General features: G+C 41.1%; 1 protein-coding gene across 1 annotated transcript in view; it reads right to left on the reverse strand.

Annotated features, from left to right (window-relative positions):
* Positions 1-16,920, reverse strand: part of LOC117443720 (catenin delta-2-like) — a gene marked incomplete at both ends in the record, with an annotated part of 74,784 nt that overhangs the window by 48,713 nt on the left and 9,151 nt on the right. The window contains one exon of the mRNA XM_034079609.1: positions 10,379-10,565. Within this exon, the coding sequence (XP_033935500.1) occupies positions 10,379-10,565 (187 nt within the window). The remainder of the gene's footprint in view (positions 1-10,378; positions 10,566-16,920) is intronic.

The raw sequence follows: 16,920 nt of genomic DNA on the forward strand, positions 1-16,920 counted from the left end.
AAAGGAGACGAGCCAGAGAAAGGGGAGATCATTTTAAAAATGAATTTGTATTTGTGCTACATATATAATACGACAGGTTTGTACTCCAAACACAGGAAACTTCACACACAGGTTTTTGTCTTAGAAGTTCCTCAAGTTCACTTTCAAAGACATCTTTATAAACTCCCTCAATCGCTGCTCAAAAATAGGCATCACTGAAACACAGAGGCAAGAAATATTTCTGTGTGAGAATAGAGCGTGTATCGTGCTGGAGACAGACTTTAGGGAAATCAATATAAGAGCCATAACGGCACAGTCTGTGTGTCTTTATATACTCACAACCACTCACCATATTTCCTCAGCAACATCAATTCTGTTCTGAGTCACAATGGAAGAGAGGTGTCCTCTAAAATGTTGGCACAATATTGTCACCATTAGTGTATTGATGGCTGTAGTATGGGAACACGTTGCTCAGGTGAGGCAGGTGCACTTAAGTGGATGAGGTTATTACACGGTACATCCTCTGGGGGCCAGAATGGAGGGCTACAATTGTTGCAGAGATCACGACAAGACAACTATTGGCTGCCTCAGTATTCATTTATTTTCTGCTTTTAACGGAATACAAGACATGTATTACTCAGGACCCGTTTTAATGATGTCTACTTGTTAAACTACACTATTGATCCATACGTTTGTAGCCTAACTTCTTTAATTTGAATTGCACAGGGGCTAATATTTTCTGGCTAACTGTACTTGAACTTATCTTTATTTTCATACAGCCGTGTAGCTCATAGTGCTACAATGAATATCATTTTGCGAGACAAAACATCAATTAAATAAATAGTTCAAATAATAATAGAATAAATAGGACAAGAGATAGAAAAAGTATTAATGCCAAACATTTAGACGTAAAAGAAGAAGTACCGTATGTAAATGACACACATACAGAAATGACTTAAAGGTTTTCTGAAAATGTCCCATGATGCTGTAACACATTTAGCAAAGTTTGCAAACATGTCATTATATAGAGGTACTGTATAATCAGAGATGGGGTCGTTACTAAAAAAAAGTAATATATTACATATTACATATTACTTTAAAAAAAAGTAATATATTACACTACTTCGTTACTATCTACATAAAGTAATTCGTTACTTTACTCGTTGGGCCGGCCCGCCCCTCCCTACAGGCAGATCACGCAGACTGCTAAAGTTTCAAATGTTCTCTTTAGTTCAGTTTCCATTGTCGCATAAGACTGATCCAGATAGCTCCTGAATGTTTTCCTATCTGACCATGGCTGTCCTCTGTCTCCTGCTATCTGACCGTGGCTGTCCTCTGTCTCCTGCTATCTGACCGTGGCTGTCCTCTGTCTCCTGCTATCTGACCGTGGCTGTCCTCTGTCTCCTGCTATCTGTATATTTTGCGCAGTCTATCTCTGCTCACGCTGTTGCGTCAGCGTGTTCTCCTGCGTGTTGGCCATGTGTTGCACTGGAGCCAGACTTCAGCCGAGCACGTACGAACTGCGCATGCGTGAGTGGCAATAACTCTCCTTACCAGCAGGCAGCGGTAGTGTGTATTCGTCATTCAAAACAAGCAACAACCGGAAAACAGAGAAGAAGAACTACGTGTGTGTGATATAAATAAACAACAGCTATGTGCGTTAGCTTCACCTAGCATGTGTTCTTTGCAGGTGTTTGTTGAGGTTTGATTATGACTGATTTTAGAAAGTAACGAAGTAACGCGTGTCGGGGCAATGTTAGTAACTGTAGTGTGATTACTGGATTATAAAAGTAGCGCGTTACACTACTCCGTTACCGACAAAGTAATATTGTTACAAAGTAACGCGTTACACCCAACTCTGTGTATAATACAACTGTGAATATACTGCCATGGCGTGATGTATATTATATTTGGTTTTAACACCATCTGCCGCCTTATTCAGGAGGAGATATAGGTGCAGACAGCTCTGGCATAACAAAGGGCAAGAAATCAAAGGAATTAACAAACCAATTACTAAAGTTTGTTCACGAGTTTAAACAGCTCTCTTAAAAAGGTGAAATGTCAGAAAAACAGACGAGGCAGACAATGGAGGTGTGAACGAGGAGACGGCGTTATGGTATGAATGAATAAGATCATCCATCACATTGGCATTATAAAGAGATCACAGCTGTGCCACCACTCCACTCCACGACCATGAGGTCAATCATTTATTGTACTGATGAGAAAGAGAGAAACGAGCGAGAGCGACGAAGACACAGCAACTCAATTAAAACTTTGAGAGAAGGTCAAGTCATTTTCACCCGCCTTGAATGCTAATGGAAAAACAAGCACACGATGCAAATCCCGCTTAACAGAGAAAGATTCCTCCGTGAAAACACTTCCCCTTGACTGATGTTTAAGTACAAAGAAAGAGAGTGGGGGTTATTTATTTAACGCTTCGCCTTAAACATGCTGACTTCTGAGCTTTCCATACATTTTGTATCTGATTTCTTATCAATGGATGGATAAAGGGACCCGGCTATGCTACAACATATGTCAATGTCAACTTTAGAGACAGAATGATCCGACTTAGTACAGAAAGGGAACAAATAAATGAGGTTAAAGCACTTTTACTGATGAACCAACACTTTGCAAGTTGCTGCTTCTTTATCGTAAATCTCCAACGTTCACACACAGAGCCTTGATTACGTGCATTACATGCCGTTTTCTCTTTCTGTGTTTACATAGAGATACAAAGGTGCAGTTGTGAGGCCTTCCCAATCAGCTTTCCATTTCATCTTTTATTAGACTAACCACACCATTTCATGCAAGCTCAGTTTGTCACTTAGTCAAACTTTGCTGAAAAAGTGGCTTTCATTTTCTCAGACCATGTGATGTAGAAGCATGATTCTGAAACTGTATGTCCTATTACTTTCCTTAATTGTATTCAACACACAATGTTTTCTCTTTCAGACTTAAAGCTATACAACTAGAACAATGACATCCATGTGGATTGGGCATCAATGCAATCAGTTGAAGGAAAGGGTACATTCGTTGACTGATTTCATTCATGGCCTTGCTACACAGCACTGGGCGAGATGACGTTTATAAAATACAAAGCTATTCTTAATACTTTTAAGCTCCAAGGTCTAAGACATAATGTGGCACATAGCATAGGTAGCTTTCAATATATCTATAAAGATGTCCATTTACTCTCAAAAGATTCAAGGTCCCTACAGCACATTAGTTACTGACAGTCCATGCTAATTTATGTGCAATCTTTTAAATACTTAGACATTCCAATATTCTGATGTTCTTGTACGATGTCATGTCCGCAGTTACATGTTCTGCTTTTGTCTGTGTGGACACAATGCCCCACGGAGAGGAACAATGCCATGAGTGTGTTTGTGTGTATAGTGAGAAAGGGTGTGGGTCTGTATCTGTGTGTGTGCCTGTTGGTCTAGTGGTTCTGTAATGAAGCATGACATATTGTGCCTTTCTACAACACGCCTCTCCTTCTGTACTGGCAAACGCACAGAGGCCAGGATTTCTTGTGCAGAAAATAGCCTGCAAACTTTTTTTCCGAGTGTAATGTGTTTTCAGGTGTCCTTACATCTCGCTGTGTTGCTTCAAAGAATATTTATATATTGCTAGCTCGTTTGTTTGAGTCTGCTTCCTCACTCTAACATAAGGGATTTATGGACCCTGGAAACATAATCTGAGCATATGGTTATCACTCGCAGAGCGGGATATGGAGAGATAGAGAGCAGATCAAACGGCATATTTCATAAGCAAATGAAGGATGGTGACATTTTTAGCAGTGTGTCTTTGCATCAACACTAAAAACACTTTGCTTTGAAAGCGCGTATGTGTGTGAATGACGTCCTTACATTTAACCGGTAATCTCTACTATTTAATGCGTCCATTAACACTTCATCTGATGTCACTCTTCATTAATCCAGCCTAACTCATTAGCCTACCTCGTTAAATAATTACCTACTGAGCAAAAACACACAGAACTTGATGAAGCATCCTATTCAGACTTTAAAAGTTGTTAACTTAGCTGAAGTTAAATAACAAGAGAGGGCCATTGTTGCCAGTGCAAATGAGCCAAAGCCATTTCCCAAACTCCCTACATGGTCCTAGAAAAAGAAGAAAACATGACCTCATCATATAATATCCATCAAGAGTCAGATGCTGGAATTTGTTTAAACTGACAAATATTTTCCCACATGTCTTTTTAGGGAATCTATCTCTAAAGAACAGAATTGTTCTGAATCAGATTGTCAAATGTTCTAGCCTGATTGGTGAATCACAGTAATCACAGTCAAATGGTAAACAACAATAGTACGTTCTGAAAAGTAGCGAAGTGCCAAAAAGTTCACTAACAAGCTTCCTGGTGTCTGCAGGATCTGTCTTTACAGTCATTAAAGCATGGTCAACATTGACGCTGTTTTCCCACCAATTACACTGTTTAAAAGATAATAGACAGGTTATAAATGTTTCCTCTCCAGGGTATAGTGTACCTGAAGAAATCAGTTGGGAGTCACTGAGCAAATCATACGCTAGTCACTCTGTACAATTCTACTTGTTGAGGATTCGTGCAACATGTACGGGAAGGAAGTGAACACGAGTGAGTCTCAGACAGATGGCTCTCTAGTGTTGCTCAAGGAACAAATGACCACTGAGTGACTCCGTCTCAAACAGCTGCTGTGTGGTAGCTCTGCACAAGTATCTGACCACTTGTGTGTGTGTGTGTGTGTGTGTGTGTGTGTGTGTGTGTGTGTGTGTGTGTGTGTGTGTGTGTGTGTGTGTGTGAGGCAGCAGTCGGTAATCAACAGAAAAACAAACTATTAATATCAATAAAGCAAATATGGAATACAAAGTTAATTGTGACTACTTATTCTTGATTCATCTAATCCATCACTTCAATGTGGGTGTCTGAAGGGAAGCAAACTGTAAGTGTTTATGAGTGGGTGATCCCGATAAGCAGAGAACTAGCACAGAAATACACACACACACACACACACACACACACACACACACACACACACACACACACACACACACACACACACACACACACACACACACACACACACACACACACACACACACACACACACACACACACACACACACACACACACACACACACACACACACACACACACACACACACACACACACACACACACACACACCAACAGTGTATAGAGACAGCAGGTTGGCAGTAAACCAACAACCTGCAGGGAGGTAAACAGCCACTGAATGGAGGATATAGAAACCCTTAACAGGAGACAATGTGTCTGGCCTGATAACACGGCATGTGTGTGTGAGCGGGCAACAGTGTGAATAGGGAGGGGCCTTAAATGCCCACCAATCGATTAGGCAAGGCAAGGCAAATTTATGTATATAGCACTTTTCAACACAAGGAAATTCAAAGTTCTTTACAAAAAATGAAAGACATTAAGAAAATGGCATTTAAAATCAGTCATTAAAAAGAAAAGCTAATAAAATAAACATTAAAAGAAAAAATACATGGATAAAAGTTACAGTGCAGTCTAAGATATGAATAGTTCAATTAAAAGCAGCGACAAAAAGAAAAGTCTTCAGTCTGGATTTAAAAGTAGTCAGAGTTGCAGCGGACCTGCAGGTTTCTGGGAGTTTGTTCCAGATATTTGGAGCATAATAACTGAACGCTGCTTTACCATGTTTAGTTCTGACTCTGGGGACAGAAAGCTGACCAGTCCCTGAAGACCTGAGAGATCTGGATCGTTCATAATTTAGCAGGAGGTCAGAAATGTATTTTGGGCCTAAACCATTCAGTGCTTTATAAACCAGCAGCAGTATTTTGAAATCTATTCTTTGACACACAGGAAGCCAGTGTAAAGACTTCAGAGCAGGAGTGATGTGATCCACTTTCTCCGTGATAGTGAGGACTCGAGCAGCGGCGTTCTGAATCAGCTGCAGCTTTCTAATAGATTTTTTCGTGAGACCTGTGAAGACACCATTGCAGTAGTCGAGTCTACTGAAGATAAAAGCATGGACAAGTTTTTCCAGATCCTGCTGTGACATTAGTCTTTTAATCCTAGATATGTTCTTTAGGTGATAGTAGGTTGATTTAGTAACTGTTTTAATGTGACTGTTGAAACTCAGGTCAGAGTCCATGACTACACCTAGATTTCTGGCTTTATCTGTTGTTTTGAACATTGCAGGCTGAAGCTCAGCGCTAACTTTTACACGTTCTGACTTGGCTCCAAAAACCATTACCTCAGTTTTATCTTTGTTTAATTGGAGAAAGTTCTGACACATCCAGTCATTGATTTGTTCAATGCACTTGCTCAGTGTTTGAATTGGAGCATAGTCTCCTGGTGAAATTGTTACGTAAATGTGTGTGTCATCTGCATAGCTATGGTAACTTATTTTGTTGTTCTTCATTATCTGAGCCAGTGGTAGCATGTAGATGTTAAAGAGAAGAGGCCCCAAGATGGAGCCTTGAGGAACCCCACATGTCATATTTGTCAACTCAGATGTGTATTTACATATAGAAACAAAGTTGTTTCTGTCCTTTAGGTGATTAGACAGCATATGGGTCCATCAGCATCATTAGCTGCTTGGCCCACGTTTTATATATTCACACACAAAGTAACAAACATGAAAGACATCACACTAGCACACACCCCGTATTTGAAACACCTGATGACCTGACACCAGTTCATTTTTATTATCATATGCAACTCCCCCTTGCTGGGTGTGATTTCTGAGATTGATTCATTTAAACACCTTTGCTTTTCGAGGTAGGGAAACGTGTGCCTGCCAGAACACACACGTGTTTAGAGGGATGTATGAAGTACTCAGATCGTTTATTTAAGTAAAAATAGCTATATTTAATTGTAAAAATAGTACAAAAGTACATGGCATCAAATATACTTACAGTACCAAAGGTGAAAGTACTCGTTATGCATAATGGCCCATTTCCAAATAATATGAATTAAAAACACTGGAATATAATAATGTATGCATTAATTTCATCCCAGCTGGTAAATGCAGAACTTATTTTAATAATAATAATAATTATGTGTTAACATGTTTATGTATTAGTTGATTTATATTTGTTATCAGCTAATAACTTGAGTCTAACTAAAGTTAAAGGATACATGTAAATGATAAACCAGACAAATGTAGTAGAACAAAAGTACAGAACATGTAGTAGAGAAGAATAATAAAGTGGCATAACATTTAAATAAGTAAAGAACAAGTAACTCAAATGTACTTGAGTAAATGTACATTGGAATTACATTCCACCACATTGTGTACAAACATACACATATAGTGCACAGGTACATGCACGCTCAAAGACACACACAAAACAGAGATATCAGCGTTCAGGGCTTGTACACACTGAAGAAGGATAGACACACACAGACACAGCACAGGGATAATGGGAGAGGTGAGAGGTCTGAAATTGAGCTGAGGCACACTGGGACCTGAACACTGTGGCCTTGTGTCCCTTTAACGCCCCCACAACAGACCGTGAGATAGAAAACCACCCTGGAGAGCAGCAGCAACACCTTCATTACTCTGTGTCTCCGCTAGGTTCTCTGAGATCCTGTTAGTCTCTCCCTCTCGTTGTTCACCACTTCTTCATTCTCTCTGTTCTTATCTTTCCAACTTTTCTTCTTCTCTAATCTTCTCTCCCTTCTCCTTTTACAATTTGATCTGTAGCTTCACAATGTGGAGCAGAGCACTAACAGCATCATTTATCTTTCCCCTACATCTTCAGGTAGACACACACTGACAAACACACACATATTAAAGTCTTATAAACTCCCTAGTGTGTGAGGATATAATAGTTTTGATACAACAGTTAAAGATCTACATATGTCACTGGAAAAAAACGGATTATTAAGTCTTAAAAGTTTTAGGCTTTGGGATACACAAACAAATATAATGAACATCAACAATGTTCACATTTACACGTTAAACAACTATTCACAAAACCTAGGAAGCATCTGCAGTCTTCTCTTGCACAACATTGAACACATTACTTTCAAAAAATGAGTTATTTCAGGTAAGGAAAAACATTTTCTTTCATTTTTACCCCCACTGGTATCTAGCCAGGCAGATGATGAGATTTTATTTCAAGAGTTTGACAGTGACAGTTCAGCGGAGTTAAATTTAGTTTGTGACATGTAAATAATTGAAAAGAGACATTTGAAAAACTCAAAAAACTCAAAAGGAGGAAAGCTCAAGAGGGCTTGGATGGGAATACGTGTGTTGGGTGAACTAACTCTTTTGATTTTGACTCTCTCTTTTCTGGTGTCATGAGTGACACAAGTACCATTGCTAACTATTTTGTGGATTATTTTTAATAATGTGTCATTTAATTATATATATGGCTAGCAAAATGTATGAATTTACTCAACATTAGAACACATCAGTTTGAATTTTGGACAGTTTACATTCACTTTTAGTATTGATCTTCCAGCGACAATAACCTATTGGTTTATCCTCTCAATTCCATCCACAAACAGTTGCAAAGCAAGAGTTATATCAGCACTGCAGCACTCTGACTCATCCCAGCACAACACTCACCGACATTAGGACTTTCCCTTCGATGTAATATTTATTGCAAGCTATTAGTGGACTGAATTCGATTTATACAGGTGTTTGTGATATTGAGTTATTATGGATAATCATCTTGTCCTGTACCCCGGGCCCCATGGCAGTTCCTGTTCTGATCCATTAGAGTGCTGACAACAAAAGGCAGAGAGGTTTGTAATAGAAAACTAGCCTGGATTTTACCTTCCAAGCGCTCATTTAATTGCATCGAAGCAATGCACCTGGCATTGCAAGCTGTGGTTAGAAATTAGAATATATATCAAAGTGGTGCGCGACTGTAGGTCCTCTGAGGTGAGCAACTATTGTAGTGCAGAAAACATACAGACATTTACAAGAGCTTTGAGGATGTTATACTGTTGAAATAAATAACATTTAGAATAGTGCGAGTGTTGACTCAGTCTCTCGTTGACTGGCAGGAGATTTATATGTGACTTGTCAGACAGCAACCAGAGAATTCTGCCTCAAAAGAAATTTGGAAAGACTACTATTTTCCAAGCGGGTATTCTTAGTGATTACAAATGGAACAATTACCTGAGCACCTGGGAGCCTTTGCTTTGATATGTTGCTTGCGCACACACATGCACACAATGTAGCACCTTGCACACACACTTATTTGAGAACATACCAAAACCTGTTTGCAACATCTTCAGAATAGCTTTGAAATGCCTTTGAGAGACACTCAATAGCTTGAGATAAGCATGCATACAGCTTGAGAGAAGCTCTGCAAAGCGAGCGGGGTGAGGTCTAATCCAGAGCTGCTGCTGCTGCTGCTGCTGGGTGATGGAGGGCCGGCTCAAAGACAGGCGGCCGCGGACATGGAGGTTTTTTTCTAAACCAGTTTCAGTCCTCTGTGGATTTGCTGTTATTGTCTGTACTGTACGTAGGAGAACAGATGTTGGTGTATGGGATCAAGAGCTCCTTCTGTACTTGGGACATACTCGTAAAAAACTGAAAGTCTGTGCAGAGCAATCCACAAAAGGTTGAATTTCACCTTTTCTCAAATAATGCTTGGGATTATCTGTTCTGGATTTAACAAAGGATGACTGACATGTTTGACCATACAAAGAGCTAATGTGGCTACGAGGTAAAGGTGTATCGATTAACGCTATACTGGATGTACTCTTTAAACAGTTGAATGCAAATACAAACTTTTTCTTTGACTCAAATAGACAAATGTCTTCTAAAAGGTTATGTAAAACTGGCCTGTTGTGTGCACACTGTTAAAGTTTCTCCGTCTGATGAATCCATTTTAAGTGTCTTTATCAGTGATGCTTGAACTCCTCCGACCTCTGACAACTCAAATAAACAGTGTTCTACACAACTGTGAGTTGTCGTTCATTATTTCCAGCTTTAAAAAACGAACATACTTCATTGGCAACAAAAAGTCTCGACACACAAAGAACTCGTACAATTGGAGGAGTTGTTGCTATGGCTCCCAGCAGAAGTTAGTGAGGGAGAGAGATAGAGTGAATGAGTGAAAGGGAGATAGGGGAACAACAGTGCACAGAGTATTGTGTAGAGTTTATGAATAAATGCATGTATAATCACACAGCGGTGAACATTCAAAGGAGACAACATTCATTATCACACACAAAAGAATTGTCTCATTACGGAAAATCTTAGCAACAGAGAAACAGAAGAAAACAAAGAAGGCAGATTCACATACAGAGTTCAGTGTTGTACTGTCATGAATGAATGGGAGATTAAAGAAGAGAAAGGAACGCAAACAGTGCCTTGACAATACTGTCAACTATAGGTGTGTGTGTGTGTGTGTTTGTGTGTGTGCTGCTGTTACCTGAGGCAGCCTGTAGCATTGCGCAGCACCTGCGAGGTGTGAAGATGGAGCTTGCGGTCGTCATGGTGATTGGGGGAGGAGTCCCAGTTGGAGTGGGGGATGATGACGCTGTTGGTCAGCACGGCCAGGGCGTCCTGGATGATCGGCATCTTCAGAGCATCGCATGACGACAGGTTCCACAGCACACCTGCACATAGGCACACAGAAAGAAATATACATTTAACGGTCATTTATTTTAACCATTATTTTGTAAAGGGCGTTACAGAAAAAGTGATTTTGTTGGTTTTCACCAATCAAAAATACTTGGTTACATTTGATCAAATTGTTTCTGTTTGCCCCCAGAGAAAACTCCCCCCCCCCCCATTCGTTTTTTCTTGCAACTAAACTATCATGTGAAACTTTACACCAAAATAAAACCATACCACATCTCCTTAACATCACCATTTTATAATTGTGACTGTTTAACATCCTGTCCAGGCTGCAATGTAAATTCCTTATTTTTAATCTCTGTTTTATTACTGCTCCTGTCAAAACGCTATTCTCGAAGCCCAGCTAAGTGAAGACGGTACTCTTTCCCACTTATTAACATGTCTTTCATATGCACATATAATATGAAATGTGGTTCCACTAACCTCTCTCAGTCTTTTATTCAAGAATACAACAAAGAATAAAACAAAGTACAGAATATTTGTAAAATCTGACAACAATTTCTGTTGGTCCAGGCGGAAAGCCAGCTTTTCAACGAATGCATCCCTTATTAACTGTGTTGTGGAGAACACACACACAGCACAACACTTATGCACGCTCCTGTATTGGCAAGTGTGTATGTACACAGGATATTTTCAATCACTTGCAAGAAAACACACACACACACACACACACACACACACACACACACACACACACACACACACACACACACACACACACACACACACACACACACACACACACACACACACACACACACACACACACACACACACACACACACACACACACACACACACACACACACACACACACACAATCTAAGACTTTAAAAACGAACGTTTAAATGTAAAACTGCGGTAGTTATGAAACACACACATTCACACACACCATCAGCATTCTTGCATTCGACATATGTTGAAAAGTCTCTGCTGCTTGCACTGGTCACCCCTGCAGAGAGAGCAAGTGCTACACACACAGATGTAGTAACAATGAGCAAAGAATATGTGAATCAGAGGGTGACAGGCATGAAAGACACAGAAATAGAAAACTAATGAGGGGAGGAGAGCTGGAGCAGTGGGATGGTTTAGGAACAGATTGAGAAGACTCATGCAACACCTTTTTATATGACACATTAAAAAATGCAGTTTTAAAGGTCACCGTCTTTCACATATCTTGTCTCTGAGACAGGCTGTAGCGGGTCGTAGATGACAGACGTCATTCATTTGCACAGTTACAACACAAATAGAATATGGTCAATACTCTAGACATAATGTGCTCTGTGCAATAGACCGTGTTCCCAGAGTCTGTCAGCGGGCTGAGAGATGTCCTGTTCATTCCACAATACAATGTGCATCTACTGTCTCGTTAGATACAAGCGCAAATGAAACAGAAGGGTGGCAGGGAACAGCCATTAGTGAATATAGATACCGTCTGTCATCTGAACAACAGCACTACTGAAAAGAAGCAAGAATTCATAAAGCTAAAAGGAAGGCTGCGTTGGAGATAGGATTGACATTTGACGTGCTTCGATACAATGGCAAATTAAAAGAGATGTTCTGGTTTAGAGACATAACTAAATTGTAAAAAATCCATTCACTGAAAATAAATAATGGGAGTGATAGAGAGTCAGAGACCAACATATTACACTATGCAAGACAGAGAGATTAAAGTGTGAGTGTGGGAAAAGTTCAAAAGAGAAAAAGAAGGCATGACAATCTGTGTGTGCATGTGTGTGTATGAGTTAGAGAAGCATGTGAGGACAAGAAGAGGAGGGTGATAATAACAGGATGACCTTGTATGCTGTTTGGCAGCAATCAAGTGCTCACACTGTATGGGTGTGTGAGCGTGTGTGTGTGTGTGTGTGTGTGTGAGGGGGGTGGGAGCGTGGCAACATGTGCCTTCACTTTCACTAATCAGCCTCTTATTTCACATCTCGAGTCTCTCTCCTTCCTCTCATGGGCTCTTTTCAAACCAAGGGAAAAGCTCCATCATCAACACACACACAATGGCAGACATATTCGGCAGAACACTTCACTTTCAAACATCTCTTTGTATCTCTCTTTTCACTGTGCTGGTCTACTTCTCAAGTGGGAAGGGTTGTCAGTGTGTGATTGCAATCAGGTAAACACAGGGATGTGTGTTTGCGACACGGACATGTAATATCTCCTTTGGCTTCTCTAGAAAAGCACATACTGTACATGACAAAAAACAACGAAAACACAATGGATGTGAGGGGATGTGGTCATGTCATTATTTCGTAGACGGAGATGAAAAAAACATTTTAACAGAAGGAGGATACACAAAGGAATAGACTCCTCAGTGTTTTCTAGGGCAAGGACATTTTGTCTGCCACCGTCTAACATTGGTCGAATTCAAGGTTGACACACATACCTGCCTGCTCTAGAAACATAGATCTGTAATGCTTCGCTAAGCCCAGTGTCCTTAAGAGTATACCATCAGGTGTTCAGCAGACAATGAAATCAGGCTGGAGTGTGTGTGTGTGTGTGTGTGTGTGTGTGTGTGTGTGTGTGTGTGTGTGTGTGTGTGTGTGTGTGTGCAAGTGTGCTTCCTCCTTCCTATCTCCCTCCTCTGAGTTCCCCTCAGACGCTTGACGGACAGTTTCCTCAGAGCTGGGTGGTTTGGGGAAATAGGGAGATGATTGCATGAATTCATGAATAAATGAGAGTGTGACTTGTATGGGCAGAGTGAGACCTGTTAGGCCTCAAGTGGCAATGTTTTATTAAACAGCCTTCATCTGTGTGTCTCTAAGTGAATAAGTTAGCGGCGGGGTCAGAGCCCGGTAATGAGAAAAATGCCAAAGAAGACAAATACCATAGCTAATGTGTGTACAAAACACTGTAAACGAGAAATAAAACAAAGAAATATTGATTTTAGCTTAAATTATAGGTGACAGCATGTTAACAAATGCTGACCCCAGAGTCACACAACTTCCCGTCCTGCAGTCACTTTGTGGGCAACATTTGTCAGCTCTCGGTTAGGTCCTGTATCTTGGGTAAATTGTCACTGCTTATAGTGGAGGTTTCATTCCCACCAGGGCCTCCCACAGTGAAAATGCTGCAGAGACATTTCTGCAGGACACTAACAATTTGATAGCATAGCAGCAGCAGTCGGAAAAAAGTAAAACTGGTGAGGGCATCCTGTTCCCCCACAGGAATCTCGTAATGACTGTGATGGAGCTTTGTCCTCAGGCATTTTATAAAGAAGGTTACCAGATTTAGCTTAAATTAAAATGGCTTTGGCAAATACTGCAGTAATGGGGGCATTTGGACATGGAGCAGTGATTGATGCCTTGAAGGAACAGAAGGACAGGTGAATACATTCCAGTAAAATATGGCAGCAGTATTACTTCACTATGTCGGTTAGTTATTGGCAGCATCAGCTTGGTGTCATTCCAAAACTGCTGTGGAATGCATGGAATATCAATCAGCACTTTGAAATTAGCTAAAATGTTCATTTGTCCCCAGTTTTGAAAAATAGATTGCACACATAACTCAAGATGTTTGCACCAATGCTCCACTTTTGAACAATTTCCTCAGCAGTTGCCTCTCAGTTTAGCCTTTGGGAGCAGGCGGGCGCTGCAGCGGGCTGTGCCACGGTCCACTGCCTCAAGGTGAGCCCATGAGTAAGGATAGCATCTCCTATTGACACCCAAGCCTCGGCATCGACCGCGCTTTGACTGACAGGCCCGGAAGCCTTGACTTCGTCCTATCTACCTCACACTGAGACCCAGGGAAGCCAATAAAGCTTGTCTATATTTAAACTTCAGAACCGTCAGGGAGATAGGGTAAATTGTTGAGGGAAGGTTTTTCCGGTCACCAAAAAAAGAAATGATGCCCCGTCTCAATTCCTCCGTCCTAAACAGCATCTTAAATCCCAGAGACTAGGGAAGGGCTTTGACGAAGCTGACAACACAGAGGCAGTAATGAGGAGGCTGATTTGTTATGGCTCCAGCACAACCACTGTCTTTAAACCCAGCCGCTGAGGATTGTGTCTATTGATGTCATTTCAGCATGCACCACTGCTCCTGATGAACCACACCAACTGCCATTGCTTTCAAATCATTTAGCCACCAATTAGCAGTGAAGGTCAAGCTCTGAGAGGAATGTAATTTGGCAATAGATCTAATGCCTTTGCGCTACATATACATGCAGAAGAGCAAATGATCTGGTAGATGCATCTGTCTTTTTGCTAAGCCTTCTCCACTTTTGGCTTGTGAACATTACAGGGTTTATTATGACCATGCCAGGTCCATATGTATTTTACGGTTTTACTAGAACATGTTCACGTTGCTTAATATTCAAAGAACCAAACACTTTCTCATAATGTTCCCCTTAAGTCTGGCAAAAACACTCAAATACACTCCTAATTGAATTACTGAATATTTATGCAAGAGTTTCTAATGGCAACTCAGAGCTCCAGCAGGGTCTTCCAGCAGGCAAATGAAGACAGACTTCAGAATAGAGTTGTACTGCCATGAAAGCAATTGAGATGTGGAGTTCAATGCTAAGTATCAGAGTAAACGGACAGGGGAGAGTATGCATGACGCTGATTCAGTCAGCCAGCAGCAGGGAACAGGAAGAGCCAGGGAAAGAGAGAGGTTGTGTGCATAATGACTATTTATACAAGTCAGAGCTCAACATTTGATGCAGTATGACTTGAAGGGCAATTTATTAATTTGTTAAACTCCTTACAAACACTCTCCAAGCAATGTTTTAATCTTTCAGTGTCTTAAGAGCTTTTAAAATATTCTTTAAGGTGCCAGAATGTCCCTAAAAGGCAAAGTCTGATGACTATCATCACTGACACTTATAGCTTAGCGTCAACACTGGACTCTATGTGAACGGCCCGTCCACACAGCGGCGTGCGTTGAGGCTTCCAACCGCTTCTGCCCATTCACCTTGAATGGGGTGACGTCACTTTTAGCCGGACTGCATTTTGGGAAGCGACGTGGAGCGTTGCTGGCGTTGCTCGCTTCAAAAGTTGAGCAATGTTCAACTTTTGGCGCCTCGAGCAGAAGCGTCAGCCAATGAAATCCCGTGTATGCAAATCTGCCAGTACAAGCGCTAGCCAATCAAACCGCGTGTACGCTGGGAGAGACTACGCAGGTCATTTCCTCATATTCCAAAAAATGGAGGGAAAATTCATTATAGCGGAAGTGAATCACCCACCTGTTTACTTTAACATTGCTATTGCTTTGTATGTCGGGGGCGGGAGATTCATGTGATTGGTTGTTGGTCGCAAAAAATCCCCAAGCTTCAGACACGCCCACCGCCAAGCGTCAACGCACGCTGCTGTGTGGACACTCCGTTAATGATGCACATTGTTGCTTCTTTATCCGGTATAAAAAACACTACTTCCTTATTTTTCTCCCCTTCCTATCTTCATCTATCCTCCACAATCAGTCCGTCAGCCCATCTTCCTTATCCTGCCTATTAATCACTGTTATTCTATCCATTTGTTATGTTGTCTGTATTTTGGGTGTTAAAAGAGAGATTCAAAAAAATTCTTCACTGGCCCCCTGGCTGTCATTGTGGTTATCCGCCAGGTCTCCTGAGTGAGCAAGTGACCTGCGGGTGAGATGCGTTTTGGGATGGTTGTTTGAGCGTGTGTGTGTGTGTGTGTGTCTGTGTGTGTCTGTGTGTGTGATGGCGCTTGAAGATGAGCTTTGTTCAGCTGAAGAAGATGGGGTCAGGAGTCAAATTGAACATGAGCGGGCTGCACCGACTTTATCTCAGTTTTCTTTGTGCGCACGTGTGTTTCTGTGTGTCAGTTTGAATCTATATCTGTGTGCCGGAGAGAATGAGCGTGATTGTACTATCTTTGGGAAAGTCCAATCCTCTTGGAGCAGCGTGCGCGTGTGTCTCTTATCTCAGGACTAACCCGGTGCAACCAAGAGGGCTTTTGTCTGAGCAAAGAGCGAGAAACATCGGTGATACAAGTGCAGATAAATACCGTCCAGACCAATGTGATGCAAGACACGGAGCCACAAGAAGGCCAGCATGCATACGGAGGACACATCAGAGAGAAGAAAAAGAGCAACTTAAGAACATATACAGTGAAGGAAATGACTGTTCATTTCATTGTAAGTGGGTAAACTTACTAAATAGGCAAGGGATCAAATACTTATTTCCTCCACTGTACAGTAAGTAGGAGGAATAATACAACTGGGAGAAATTGGGTGACAAAAAAGGAAAAAATGAAAAACTTCTGTCCACTTTTTAACTAAAATATGATGACTTGCTAAGTATCACATACAGTATGTTAGCCTTTATAGACTGAACCCTGTGACACACACACACACACACACA

This window comes from Pseudochaenichthys georgianus, unplaced genomic scaffold (assembly GCF_902827115.2).
Source record: "Pseudochaenichthys georgianus unplaced genomic scaffold, fPseGeo1.2 scaffold_664_arrow_ctg1, whole genome shotgun sequence".
Taxonomy (NCBI): domain Eukaryota; kingdom Metazoa; phylum Chordata; class Actinopteri; order Perciformes; family Channichthyidae; genus Pseudochaenichthys; species Pseudochaenichthys georgianus.